The following is a 15,021-nucleotide window of genomic DNA, read 5'->3' on the forward strand; positions in this document are numbered from 1 at the left end:
TATTCCTGTCGTGCAACCTACTTCTTTTCGTTGGCATGATTCCAATTCAAGATCATTCACTACATATTTTTCTTGCTTATAAATATAAGGAACATAGCAATATCTGAGTTATTCTCCTTGCATTGTTGGGGTTCTCCGCTATTACTATTAATTGCACAAAAGCAATATTATAATTGGTGATACATATTCTATGATAAGATATGTGGAAGTGAATTGGAGCAATGAACTCTGATTTGTATGTGTGGGGATCAGACTTGTGTATGTTTGAAGCAATTATGTATGGAAAATTGGAAATCACACAGAAAATATCCCAGTACGTTTTATTATGTTAAAAAAATGAGATACATGAACCTTCCTAGCGCTGTGTTTGCTGGACTAATAAATGATGATAAAATTTGAGCATATCATATAATATTTAATATTTCATATACAAGCATGAATTATGCTCCAAGTATATAGCTCTCTCTCTCTCTCTCTCGCTCTCTCTCTCTCTATATATATATATAATGTTATTGGGCTCACGAATCACACAATTGAGCATTAGCGAATTAAAGGAGAAATAATATGGAGGCACTACAGTGCAGGAACAATAATAATAGTAATACTAATAAGATTATTGTGGTGTTTCTTTCTTATTGGGTTTTGTTGCTGGGTGTTTATTGTTACAGAGCAGATGGTATAATTAAGATGCCAAGGAACGCAACGGTGACAGGAATGATATTATTTGGTGACTCAATAGTGGACACAGGAAATAACAATGAGGTAGCAACATTGGCTAAGTGCAATTTCCTTCCATATGGAAGGGACTTTCTTGGCGGGAAACCAACGGGAAGGTTCTCCAATGGCAAAGTCCCAACTGACTTTATGGGTAATTGGTTAACTTATGAAGAATGCTTTCTAGGTTCATTTGATTTAGTTAAAAAATACAACCGTAAATATGTTAAATTATTTAACTATTTTTATCTATTATCTCCACATAAAAATAATTAGGTGAGATTGTGTTCATATAAAAATAATAGCTGACAGTTTTATTTTAGTCACCAAAACTTATATACTTTCATAAAACAAAATGAAACAAAAATGTAATTTAATTTGAATATGCTAATAATATAGAATTATTTTACACTTTTATCTATTCTATACTAATTAAATATGTTGTATACACAGTCCTTGTACGATTGGCCCTCCTATATATCAATATTGAATATAAAATCGTTTAAATGAATCAAATTCATAGGTCAATATGTTTACTTATTCAAATAGGTGGTTTTTATCTTTAAAATTAGACATTTTAAATTTTAAAATTAATTATTTATATAAAATAATATATATAAATATACACAAATACATCATGAATAAGTTGGTACTTGACTTTTACTGTGTATATAACATTTTTCAAGAACAAAATACATAAGATGTAAAACTATACTCATGTTCTTTTAGATTATTCTTCTAAAAGAATTGATAAAAGGTAAATCTTTTAGGCTAAATAGGTAGAGTCTGATCTACCTGAAAAAGTAATGGATCAAATGGGCTATCTCCCAAGTTAGACGGCTGTCCGTTTAAATTTTTTTCGTATTTTACAAAAAAAAAAATAAATACTTTTATTTTCAATATTTTTTCTTGACCTAATCTAAAGATTTGACTCATTAAAAAAATTATTTGTCAAAAAGTGATATATTTTCGAAAATTTTTTAGCTTAAATTTCTTTTTCAACAATAAAAATAAAAAAAAGTCTAAAGATCCAACTTTATATACAACTAAGCAATCAACTTTTTAAAAAATTTTAATTTTTAGATTTAAAAAACTAATTTTATGCTCAAAAAACACGCGTCCTCCCACTCTTTTACTTCTCTTCTTCTCTTCCTCCGCATCTCTTCCGTATCTCTCCTTCCACATCACCTCCTCATTAGCGTCGGCCTCTCCCTCTACGTTGCCTCTCCATCAGTGTCGTCTCTCCCTCAGCTTCTTCTTCTTCTCTGGCTCACCTTTAAAAGTTCTTATACAAGATTTTGAATATTTCTTTTTGTTACGTTTCAGATGTTTTTTTTTGTTGGATTTTGATGAATATTCTTTTTATAATAATTTTGGATGTTTTTTCATTTACTTTTATATGCTTTTATATTTTAGATGTTTCTTTCTTAAAAATAAAAATTCCAAAAAATTAAAATATGATACTTTTATAATGATTTTGGATGTTTCATTTTATTTAATTTTAAATGTTTGTTTTATTTTATTTTAGATGTTTTTTTTCTTTTAGTTTTGAATGTTTCTTTTTAAAATCTAGATGAGAATGACGAGAGGCTAACAACGTCGGAGAGAGGCACATAAAAAAGGGACAATGGCACAATGGAGGAAAGCAAGAGTGCTGGGAAGAGAAGTGAATGCACAACAAAGAAAAGCAAAGACATGGTGGAGGGAAGTGCACACACGGCGGAAGGAAGCGCATCTACGGCGGAGAGAAACGTTGTTGAATGAGGCATTTTTTTTGGGGAAGAAAGATGTGAGAGAAGAAAGCGAAAGAATTAGGATTTTAGATGGTTTTTGTTATGGTAATAAAATTGACGTTTTGAAATAAATTGTAAGTTGTTTTTAGTATTTTCTAGACGTTTTTACAACCAACTAATAATTAACTATAGTTGATATCCTAGTTAATTACCTAACACCTTTGAAAATTAAAATACAAACTAATCAACCCATTTAGTCCGTTGGCCTTAACGTAACCAACCGCATAGACTTAAAAGTTTGAAGCTCGTAAAAAAAATTAACGAGTGTTATAACCTACAGATTGAGTCTAAATGGATCGAGTAAACCCGTTTGACAACTCTGATTAAATATTCTTTTAGTTCTTATCTCTAATAACTCCCTCTAAGACTCCACAAGAGTTTATCACATTGATTTTGTGATTCACTATTGTCTTGTTTGATAGTTCAGCCGAAGAGTTGGGAATAAAAATGCCGATACCATCGTATATGTCTGTAAGTTTGCCGGCCGCAGATCTTCTTACCGGAGTCAACTTTGCTTCCGGTGGCTCTGGTTACGATCCTTTGTCTCCAAAACTTCTGGTACATTAATTAGTAGGTGTATTTATTTACATGCATGCATTTCAATAAATCCGATCCATACCTCTTAATTAATATAATGCATATGCATTAGTCTGTGATACCATTATCCGAGCAACTGGAGCAATTCAAAGAGTACATTGGAAAACTGAAAGCAAATTTTGGAGAGGAAAGAACCAACTTCATCTTGTCAAAAAGTGTAGTACTTGTGGTAGCCAGCAGCAACGACATTTCCAACTCTTATTTCGCAACAGGAATCAGGAAAGCGCAATATGATATTAACTCCTACACTGATATGTTGGTCCAAATTGCCTCTTCTTTCATTATGGTAATAAATCAATAATAATCTCACTAGTCACTAGCTAGCTCCTCTCATGAATATTATCATGAACTTTTATTATTATTTATTTAATTTGTTGAAAGTTAAATAATGAAAGGAAATATATAAGTTGGGAGCAAGAAGAATCGGAGTATTTAATGCACCCCCAATAGGATGCTTGCCATTTCAGCGAACTCTATTTGGAGGTACAGAGAGAAAGTGCTCGCAGGAAGTCAACGATGCATCAAAGTTGTTCAATGCTAAATTATCTTCAGTCATGAACTCCCTGAGACATAGTCTCACTCAAGCCAAGCTGGTAGATATGGATGTTTACAATCCTTTGCTTCATATTATTGAAAATCCGTCCGAATATGGTATTACAAATTAAAGACGTATATTTAATTTATACATACATTTCTTTATTATTATATTATAAATGTTTCATTTCATTGATTTAATTCAGGGTTTGAAGTTGTGGACAGGGGATGCTGTGGCACGGGGACCGTAGAGGCGGCTATACTATGTAACCCTTTGGATCTGCAAATCTGCAATGACGATTCTAAATATGTATTTTGGGACAGTTTTCATCCCACACAAAGGACCTACCAGATTCTTGTGAGTCAAGTCCTAAATAAATATGTAAACAACTTTTGATTTGAGTAATATGTAAAATTATGAATGTTAAGCTAAGTAAGACAATTTTGGATTATTGTCTCCCTCGCAGTACGGTACCTTGATATATAGTTAGTTGTAAATGAAGTGCAAATAAATAATGGAACAAGGCACACATAAGAAGTTGCATTTATTCATATTACTGGCTTTTAAGCACTAGCTACTTAATTAGTCAATACAAATGGACTTTGAACACTATATTTGCCATCACTCCAAGTAATGGATCCAAACTGATCTCCATTCAACGACGTCGAACTTGAACTCAAGCTGAAGCTAACTTGGTAGCTTAGTGTTTTACTACTTTCCGTGAATTCAAGTTTTTCTGGAATTAACTTAACATTTACCCCACTGGGAGCATCCACAACAGAGGAGTAGGTTGTTTCATCGGCTTCACCAACATTTGTCACTGTTCTACTCACATTCACTGCTCCTCCACCTTTGAGGTTGGAGACTACTATGGAAGGGTAATTGATGTTGGAAATTTGATAAGGGCTCAAATCCTTTGGGCAATTGAAGCTTTCAGGGACAGTTTTGGAGATGATTTTAATGGTGGTCACGTTAAGCCCAATGTAACACAAGAAGTTCAAGTAGTCAATGGTGGTGGTTTCGTAAACTAGCCCTGGTTGCAACGGTTCAGATGTCGTAATTTCCCCTGCTCCATAGTCATAAGGTGTGGCTACTGACCCTGAATCCGTTGTCAATAAAGCCTTCATATTGTTGTTCTGAATTGCTGCATTTAGAAAGATGATTAAGGAGTGGATTACATTAGAAAGTAATCGTTAACCGATTCATTAACCTACCTGAAGTCATTATGGCTGACTTAATAGCAGAGGGAGTCCAAGTGGGGTTACGAGATTTAACGTTGGCTGCGAGGCCTGAAACATGAGGGCATGCCATGGAAGTCCCTGAAAGGACTTTGTATGCTGAGGGTTTTTGTCCTTGTGGGACATCATCGTCTGCGCCGTTGCCAAGCCATGCCGCAAGAATGTTAACTCCCGGTGCTGCAACATCAGGCTACAACGCAGAAACAGCCTTCAGAGAACCATATATAAACGTATTATTGGCGGCTTAATTAAAAACAATTACCTTTAGAATATTACTTGAAAGTGTTGCAGGGCCTCTTGCAGAGAAGTATCCCACCACGGGTGCAGGCTTATACTTAATGACTGAAACTGTTGGCAGAATTGTTGCCATTGGTTTGCTTCACACACATGATAAAATTAATAAATTCATGGTCATAGTAAAATTATAAAGATGGATGCGAGATTGATTTAATTTACCTAGTGGAATTGAGATACTGAAATATTGGGGCGCCATCTTTTGGACTTACAGTGGTTGCTGGAAAGTTCCCAAAAAATTGTGTCACAGATCCACCTTGGTCAGTGACATGAACCATGCCTAATCCTCCCGCTTGTGACACTTGGAAAGCCTTTTCGGTAGTTGAATAAGTATCGTTTTGCCCATCGCAAAACACGATCTTCCCTTTCACCTTTGTTCCATCTAACGCATTTGGGTGGCATTGCCTGCATGCGTTTCACAAATTAAAGTAATACAAGGGAGTTTATTCAATTTCACTGCTTGGTAGAATTTGCATGCATGCGTACCTTGCGTCAGAAACCGTGGCACTGCTTGTCTTGGCAGACTCGCCATTTATGAATGGAAAATCCGGTGTCTTTGAAAGCGGAGAGAAATTTATAGCATTTCCCTGAAATTTAGTAACTTCCATTCATCACCAGTTCGCCACATATATCAGTAGACACTAGTCCTTAGTTAAACCTCTATAGTAACCTACTGTTTCATCGTGAATTCACTAATTTCAAGGGGAATACTCACATATATATGAAGATACCGTTAGATGATTTAGTAAAACATATTCAATCAAACATGTCAAACTATTAGCTTCATGCGGGTATATCATCATTAAAAATACTAATAAAACGACCTAGAAATAAATATAAAGAATTTGATTTAATTTGGAGAGTTAACAATAACAATGGTTATTAGTTGTTATTATTACAAAGCAGTATCCAGACAGAAAAGAAAAAAGGTAATGGAGATTAAAGGTTGAAATTAAAAGTGAAGAAGGAAGAGAATATAGAGAAAAAAAAAAGTTGCTACATCAATTGGTACCTGGACCACTTTGTTGTCACCCAACACAAGGTTAGACTCAAACTCCCGATCGATGGTGGTGGCTGCAACCGTTAAAATCCATGGCGCGTCGTTCACGACAGTTTTCGACGACGGCCCATCATTTCCGGCGGCGCAAACCACCACGATCCCGCGCTCCACCGCGTGGAACGATCCGATGGCAATGGGATCGGATGTGAGGTCTGGTCGGAGCACTGACGGCGATCCAAGTGAGAGAGACAGTACGTCGACGCCGTCGTTGATTGCATCGTCAAAGCCGGCGAGGATGGCGGAGCCTCGGCACCCGAAGTTGGTGCACACTCTGTACATTGCCAATCGGGATTGTGGGGAGCCACCGACGGCAGTCCCCTCCGCCAGACCATAGAAGGATACATTTGCGACGTTGACACCCGCCGCCGTGGACGAGACGTGAGTCCCATGGCCATTGGAATCCCTTGCTGTGTTATCCCCGTCATTACCCGCATTAGGGTCTGCATAATACCTCGCTCCAATTATCTTCCTGCTCAAAATGAAAACCACGCCTTTATTATTATTCACAACATGAAAATGTCTAAAAAGAATTAAACAATGTAAACAATAAATATATCATATGTTCATTTTATTAGTGTACAGATAATTATTTTAATATTAAAATTTAGAGGATTAAATTAGAAGTGTGGTGTGTTTTAATTTGATTGGTGGTTGTTCATATTGTTCAATAAAATCATTGTTTCCTAACATTCCTCAAAAATAAAATATTTGGCATAACACATAATAAGTGTTTAAAAATGTTTGAAAATAAATAAAAATTAATATAAATCAATTAAAATTTATTTTACTTTCCATTCATTAATTACGGTTCAAATAAGTTATTAATATTAGATATAATAAACTAGTGTTTTTATCCATAATAACAACGAGCATATAAATATTTTAAAATTATGTTAATTTTACCTTGATATTATAGATTATAGTACAAAAGATTTATAAAATTAAACTACTTTAATAAAAAAGTCGTAGAGGGATAAAAGTTTTCGGCTAAAAATATCAGAATTTCTGTAGATAAAAAAATCATATAATACATTTTTTAGTTATTATTTTCATATGAAAGCGTTCAATTTTTTGTTAATAATTAATTTTAACATTTGTTATCTAAGTCAATGAACAACAGTTTAAACGGTATAGTTTCTCTATATTCACTTAGAGGTTGCGGGTTTGAGTTTCTGTATCTTTGATTAGGTGTGTTAAGTTTGTTTCACAAATAGAAATAATTAATTTTTATGCTTACTATTAAAAAAATATTTTTTTGTATATAAAAATATAATTAGATATTAGCATAAAAAATTACATTGATAGTTATAAAATTAACTCAAAATTATTTTTTTTAAAAATAATTAAATTTTGATTCTAACTTTTAATCACAACATTATCAATATTCTTTCTAAATTATATTTAATAAATACTTAAAGAAGGAAGAAAAAGTAAAAATATAGACTAGAAAGATAAGTAATAAAATTTTAAAATTAAATAAAAATATATGTATATAATAATAATAATAATAATAATATCTTTTATTTGAATTATATTATGTTGTTAATTTTATATTTTGTAAAATAAAAGTGTAGAGAAAATAGAGAATAAGAGAAAAGAGAGAGAAATATAAAGAAGAAGAATGAGAGAGGGAGTTTGTTAATTTTAAAAGAAAAAATTTATTTTAATTGTAATAAAAATTATCTAATAATGCATTTTGATTTATCAAATTACAAATATAAATTATAAATTATAAATTATATATAAAATGAAAAGAATAGACAAAAATTAGAAAACGAAGACAGGTAGATAAGAGAATCCAGAAAGAAAATTTATTAATTTTGGAAAGAAATGTTTTTTCTCAATTTTAATAAAAAAAGTCATGTGACACATTTTGGTTATTAAATTAGTTAGTTATATATATGTATATATATATATATAGCTATATTTTAATTTTAATTTAATTTAAATACAATTAGAGAATGTCAAGTTGCACATTTAATTATAAAATTTGTAATTAGTCTTTAATAATGATATATAGGAGAGATAAAGTGGTGAAGAATGAAAGAGATAGAAAAAAAGAGATAAAGAAAAAAAATTCTTTAATTTTGGAGAAGCCGATCTAATTTTATTTGCAATGAGAAAATAATATATAAGATATTTTAGTTGTAAAATTAATAATATATAATAGATATATAATATAATTATAAATATTAAATTAGATAAAATAACTTTAAAATAGACTAAATTATTGTATTAGTTTATAATTTTATCAAATTTATAATTAAATTACTATAATTTAAAATTTTTTAATTAAATTAAGTTATTATCGTGCCAAAAAATTTAGAATTAATAGAATATTTTTTTTATTAAAATCGAAGATACTAATATTTATGGGCTAAATTCTTAAATCAAACGTTTTCTCATTTTTAAAATATTTTGTTAACTCAAATATTTTTGGTACAAAAATAACTTAATTATAAAATTAAAAATAATATAAACATTAAATTTAAAATGTTATTTTAAATTATGGAAATTTAATGAAAATATAAAAATTCACATAATAAGTTAACCTTTAAATTATTATATCACTAGTATATGATACGTAGTGTTAGCTCATATTTTCATATTAATAAATACCTCATTATATATTTAAAGGAGATAAATAGAAAGAGGTCTTACAAATTAAATAACGTTTTCTTTTTTATTTTTTTATCTCGAATAATTACTTAGGTGTTCCAAAAACAAATGAGGACTTTTATTCTATTTCATTTATGTTATGATATATTAGATCATTTTTATTGTTTAAAATTAAATTTTCAAAATTTTAAAAATTCATACTTTTTGAACTAATAACTTCCTCTTTGCTAAGAAATTAAGAATAGAATAAAAATTCTAATTGCTTGAAACAAAAACGAAACATAACACCTAAATGATTCTCTTAATAAAAAGGGACCACTCGACACCTCCATGCATATCATAATAAAAGTAATGATTATGCGATTAATAGAAAGCCTCAAATATTAATAATTTTAATTTATGTTAACCAATATTTTTAGTTAATCTAATATTTTTATTTAGAGAAAATTTTATTCACTTTTTTTGAGATGTTAAAATGATGCTCTTATTTCTTTTATTTGTAAAATATATATTTCTTTTTTTATAACTTTTAAAAAATTTTCTATTTAATTTATTTTAAATTTTTGTGTTAACTAACATTAGTTTTACTCATTTTTTAAAAAAAATAAATTGTTTTTTATAAAAATACGTTTTAGCAAAAATTATTTTTTTGATTAAATTTTGTTTACCAAAATACCCTTTAACAAATTATTTTTTTATTGATTAAATTATATTTTTACCAAAATATTTTTTTAAAAAAATTTTAATGATTAAATTATATTTTTAAAATACCCTTCAATAATTTTTTAATTATTAAATTGTGATTTTACCAAAATTTTTATTAACAATTATTTTTGTACTTTACTATTAATTTTTTTATATCAATATTTATTATTTTAACATTAAATTAAAAAACTCTTAGCAATGTTAATATGTATAACAATTGATATTAATAAATAATTTATTTCATAAAATTATTAACAACTTTATCAAGATTTAAAAATAAGTCGAGATGGATAAATTCCAAATTTAAAAATTAACATCTCATTCCTTTACATATTTACAAAGTAAATTTTTTAATAAAAAAAATTATGAAAAGTATCTTAGAAAAAATAATTTAATTATTAAATTTTTTAAAAAAATATTTTAAAAAATATAATTTAATCAGTAAAAAAATAATTTGTTAAAGGACATTTTGATAAATAAAATTTAATCAAAAAATAAAATTTTTGTTAAAGAGTATTTTTGTAAAAATAATTTATTTTTTTTGAAAAATGAGTAAAGTTAATGTTAATTAACACAAAAAAATTAAAATAAATTAAAAATAAATTTTTTTAAAAGTTACAAAGGAAGAGAGTGTATATTTTATAAATAAAAGAGAAGATAATATTATTTTATCATCTCTCAAAAAAAATTTTCTTTTATTTAAATTCAAAAGTTCAGTATTATATTTTTAATATTTTTAATATTATTAAATTTAACTGTTAGTAAAAAATAATAAATTATATCATTCCTCATGTAATCTGATCAGAAACAGAAAGCCAACTAATTAACTTAGCAAGGTGCCGCATAGCAGTGGTGGTACGTAGTTTTTCATTGTTCTCTTAATTTGGTGGGATCTCAATTATTAATTTTATTATAACTATACCTGTTGCAGTTGGATGAATTGAAATCTGCCGATTTCATGCAGGTACCCTTCCAACGGGATGGAACAGGATCCATGCCCGTGTCCACGAAACTTTCCGCCTCTGGCCATATACCTGATGAGTTTCAAATATTGAGTTATTTAATTTGTTAATTAATTAATGTTGAAACATATTAGGTGCGTCCAGATATTCAATTAATTCATGAAAGGCATACATATAAAATAAAATAGTAGATTATCGTGAACTATGTATAGGATATATAATTAATAACCTGTGTCTAAGATGCCAATGATGGTCTCTGATGACTGAGAATTTGCGGCGGTTGGGAGAGAATCGATTTTGACTTGAGTTTGATACTTGAGGAACTCCCATGAACGTGTTGTGTGAAGCTTCAGAATGGGATCAGGGAACACAGATACCACTCCTGGTTTCTGAGCTATTGACTCCGCTTCTTCCTTTGATAGATGAGCCGCAAAACCCGAGAATCCATGCTTGTAGTTCTGTACTAGAGCCTTCTCATTCCTTTCACATACATCAACTTTATATTATTACAATCATCCCAATTTAATTAATAAATAGACATATTACATTACAAAAAATCTTAAGTGACCAACATATTTTTTCTTTTCTTTATATTTGAATCAACTTAGTCAATTTTTTATTTTGCACCAAGAGTCTTAGCTCCCTGCAATTTTCGTTCCTGTTAATATAAATACCTTCTTAAGACCAAGTTGAGAACACGAGCATGATCATTACGAAGGGATGCATTTGTTGAATCCGCGGCTCCCATATATACTATATAAACTTCATTATTATTATTGTTATTGTCGTTATCTGCTGATGACTCTGCCAGGCACAAGAGAACACAGCAGCAGAATAGTAGCGGCAAGGAAGCTAGATAGTTGTTATTCTCTTTCATGTATGTTTTGCTGTTAATGTGAACTAATATTATTGAAGATTAGGCATGGGTATCATGCGGATATATATAGGAGCAATCCGTCTATTCTACTATTAGTTCCTGATTAATTACTATTATCATCTGATTTGAAAACGATATTATTAAAAAATAACAGTGTACAATGTATGATGCTGGCTGGGTGGAGTAACTGCATGTTGATGATGCGCATGCGTATTCCCTTTATGCTCCTCGCATATACGCGTCCAAGCATTCAATCCACGCAAAGTGCGCCATAACCATATACTTGTATATATGTATTGCTTGGCTTTGACTAGTGATGACTAATATTTTAACCCAAAGTGGAGGTAGCAACTACTAACATGTAATGATGCCATGCAGTTTATCATAAAAATGTGTGGGTTAAATGGTATATTAGCTTGAGTTGTTAGTGGCGGCAAGTATAAAACTTTGTTGGCTTCATCTGCAAGCCTTAACATTAACATTACCGTACGTATGTGTAGCTTGGTAGCTAATTTATAATGACAGAGTCCTTTTAAAATAGAAACTAAACTAGCAACGTAACAATAACTTCACGCGATTCAGCTGAGCAAGATTCTCCTTATCCTTGGCAGCAATCGATGGAACTTTCAATTAGTTGTTATTTGTTAATACTTCATTGTTTCTAGCTGACTGTACATGTTATATCAAAACTAAAAAATAAAAAGATTTTTATTGAGTGAAGCCATTATACTCTTACCAGAAGCAAAAACTTAATGTCATTATTATATATATGTAATGAAAGGACATTTTACCTTTATTTTAGGCCTAATTAAGCTAAACTGGTGGGTCCTTTAATCTATTAGATACAGGATAAATGTATTAGTGGGTTTGGCAAATGGATAATCAACATGGAAATTAATCATTTAGCTGATGAATGGTACGGTTAATAAGTTCACCGTTTGTGGAGAAATGGATATCTTTAAGGCAAGCAATATTTTTCAATATTGGGAAAAATATATGCAGTGTTGAGTAGGTGTCGAATTGGTTTCTCAAACTTCAAGTTAAGTGATGGAATCTAATTTATTTGATGCGTATTCCCACACTGTTTGGTGCATCTCTGACTCTATATTATCTGCGAGACTCTATCATGTTGAGAATAATTCTAGTGCGCCACTGATATGCATTTTGTCTGTGCACGGCCTCATAATCCTCATAGTGCTCACAATTAATTAAGTAAGTCTTATTAATATATACAACGAAAATGTTATTTATATATTAAAATCAGCCACTAAAATTAGTTACCAATATATTTATGTATAAATACATGTGTAATTTAATTTATTTTTAATATGTATTTATATTTCAACGTGTATTTTATACTTTGGTGACTAATTTTAGTATATACATAATATATAATTGATGTTTAAAAGTATTATAAAAACAAGATGATAGGTATATACCAAAATCAACTACTAATTAAAATTAGTATAAAATATTTATTGAAATACCAAATATACACTAAACATGGGATAAATGATTTTCATAAACCAAAGCTAACTCAATTTTACGTGTATCCCCCAAAGCAAAAAAACGTTACGTGGGTGTCTCGTTGCATGTTTTTATGTAAATCAAATTCACTGAATTCGAATTAGTTGATTTAGAGTTTACACGGAAATCGAATTCAATGAATTTGAATTAGGCTAAGTAGCGTTAAATCAAATCAATAAGTTTTGATTTAGTTGGCTACTACTAAATCAAATCAAGCAATTTCGATTTAGTCCCTTAGTAAATCGAATGAACTGAAGTTGAAAGGAGTTAATTCGATTTAGTATATTCCTAATGTATATAAATACGAGCTAAATGTGAAATTTTCACCATAATGGTACTCACAATGGCTAGTGATGAGAGTTTTTTAGTTCTGGTGCACTATAGAGAATCGATTAAAAAGAAAATGCGATCGGAAATTAAATTTACTAATAAGGACCCATTGAGTATTTTTTTTTCAAAACTTCAACGAGTTTCACCATGTTTCAGAATACTATACTCCAAAAACTGGGACTGCACGGTGTGAAACGGATGGAGAAGTTATTCTACAAAATTCTGATTTGCGTGTTGCGCGATGATGTGAAGTACGATTCATTTGTCATAGGCAGTAACAAAGATTTATAAGTTCTGTTCCATTGTCGTCGTCAATTTTTCGAGGTGAGGACCCCTTAGCTGTTGGCGAAACTTGTGGATGTGGTCTGTAGTTCAGGAGGTTCAAACCAGAATCCTCAATCCTCAGCAATGCCAGTCTGCTCTAGTTCAATGCCTTTTCGTGCCTCGTCAGCTGTGCTGGTGATTACACATGAGACAGTTTTAGTTGCATCTCTGTCCTTTGCAGCTGATCTAAACGATACTTGTGACGGAGAAATAGGTGATTCTCGACTCTTGGGTGAGCTTGCGATTGCGACGGCCAGTGCTACTGTTATGGTCTTGGTTTTCAGATAGGGGTGGAGTATCGGATGGTGTCGAAGATGTATTGCATGATGATGATGATGATAATGATGATGATGATGATGATGATGGTGATATGGAGTTCACCACGATAGCTGATGATAGTAATGATGACATAGCAAGGACTTCTCCAATTGTGGATGGTGGAGCATCTAATTCAGGAATTCAGCAGTACCCCCACACTTTTCATATTAGCGATGAAATATATTGAAACCATAAATACTCACATCCTGAAGTGAAGTAAATCTATCCTAAGCCTCCAATACGCAACTCGAGGCCCCTTGTCGCTCAACGTTGAGTGATACCCTGACCATCTGAAAACTGAAACATTTTTATCAATGACCGAAATAAATCGATAACATTAAAAACATGTTGCATAACCCAAAAGCAAGTACCTTGACGTCAACGGCCAATGAAAGACATAAAATCAATCAGACCGGAAACAAGGAAATTTCCAGAAGATCCATGACCGCAGGAGCTGCAATGGGACTGGCTAATTTGACAATATTCCTTCAATTGCTAGAGGATAATTAAGTGGGAGCAATGAACCTTTATCATTACACTTGGAAAAGACAACAAGGATAGAAATTCCAATTCTCTCCCCTAACTAAGGCCTTTTATTTTTATTAATTATCAACTCTTGCTAGTTATCCATTGCTTTAATTTCTAGCTATTTATTCTTCCGTTCACAATTTCAAAAAAAATATTCAGGAAAATCCTAACCAATAATTTGCATCTTGTGTCAACTCTTAGGGAAACGACCCGGGATTCTACTCCCGGTTATTTATTATTAATTGTGACATATTTGAAATTGATAGTGGAAATTTCGTCGGTTAAGGCTGTACTTGTAACGCTGTTTTAGAAAATATTTTTCAAAAATTCTTAACCGGGATTTATCCACCCATCATTAGCCCAGATGAATTATTAGTTCAGGTGATGTATTCTCAAGCTTTAACTCAATATTATCTGGGTCAGGACTCATAAAGAACTCATGTAGAAAAAGGGACATGCCCAGTCTCATTTGGATGAAGAACGACAATACATCAAAGAATAGAATCAAACATATATATTGAAATAAAAACAGTAGTATTATTAATCCATAGGAATCAGCAAAGCTCCTAACCTTAACCTAGGAGGTTTAGTTGCTCATAA

The 15,021-nt window shown here is 30.9% G+C and overlaps 2 protein-coding genes across 2 annotated transcripts; one reads left to right on the plus strand and one right to left on the minus strand.

The window, feature by feature from the left end:
- Positions 1-564: 564 nt before the first annotated feature.
- On the plus strand, positions 565-4,107 carry LOC130966237 (GDSL esterase/lipase EXL3-like). The gene is made up of 5 exons (XM_057891022.1): positions 565-868; positions 2,935-3,065; positions 3,157-3,390; positions 3,500-3,755; positions 3,845-4,107. Exons 1-5 carry the CDS (start codon positions 565-567, stop codon positions 4,033-4,035), a joined length of 1,116 nt encoding a protein of 371 aa, XP_057747005.1. The 3' UTR covers positions 4,036-4,107.
- A 63-nt stretch (positions 4,108-4,170) lies between these two features.
- On the minus strand, positions 4,171-11,427 carry LOC130968856 (CO(2)-response secreted protease). The gene is made up of 9 exons (XM_057894330.1): positions 11,192-11,427; positions 10,747-10,997; positions 10,478-10,589; positions 6,184-6,700; positions 5,658-5,758; positions 5,334-5,576; positions 5,140-5,254; positions 4,854-5,067; positions 4,171-4,783 (listed from the first exon to the last, which is right to left on the minus strand). Exons 1-9 carry the CDS (start codon positions 11,392-11,394, stop codon positions 4,218-4,220), a joined length of 2,322 nt encoding a protein of 773 aa, XP_057750313.1. The 5' UTR covers positions 11,395-11,427; the 3' UTR covers positions 4,171-4,217.
- Between the last annotated feature and the right edge of the window lie 3,594 nt (positions 11,428-15,021).

This window comes from Arachis stenosperma, chromosome 3, assembly GCF_014773155.1.
Source record: "Arachis stenosperma cultivar V10309 chromosome 3, arast.V10309.gnm1.PFL2, whole genome shotgun sequence".
Lineage (NCBI taxonomy): Eukaryota > Viridiplantae > Streptophyta > Magnoliopsida > Fabales > Fabaceae > Arachis > Arachis stenosperma.

Excerpts from the sequence above, each read along its gene's own strand:
- LOC130966237 (XM_057891022.1), top strand. The coding sequence starts at position 565 with ATGGAGGCACTACAGTGCAGGAACAATAATAATAGTAATACTAATAAG. Across the intron at positions 869-2,934 it reads AGTCCCAACTGACTTTATGG|CCGAAGAGTTGGGAATAAAA; the intron begins GTAATTGGTTAA and ends TTGATAGTTCAG. Across the intron at positions 3,756-3,844 it reads TGAAAATCCGTCCGAATATG|GGTTTGAAGTTGTGGACAGG; the intron begins GTATTACAAATT and ends GATTTAATTCAG.
- LOC130968856 (XM_057894330.1), bottom strand. The coding sequence starts at position 11,394 with ATGAAAGAGAATAACAACTATCTAGCTTCCTTGCCGCTACTATTCTGC. Across the intron at positions 10,998-11,191 it reads CTCAACTTGGTCTTAAGAAG|GAATGAGAAGGCTCTAGTAC; the intron begins GTATTTATATTA and ends TGTATGTGAAAG. Across the intron at positions 5,759-6,183 it reads GTGACAACAAAGTGGTCCAG|GGAAATGCTATAAATTTCTC; the intron begins GTACCAATTGAT and ends ACTAAATTTCAG.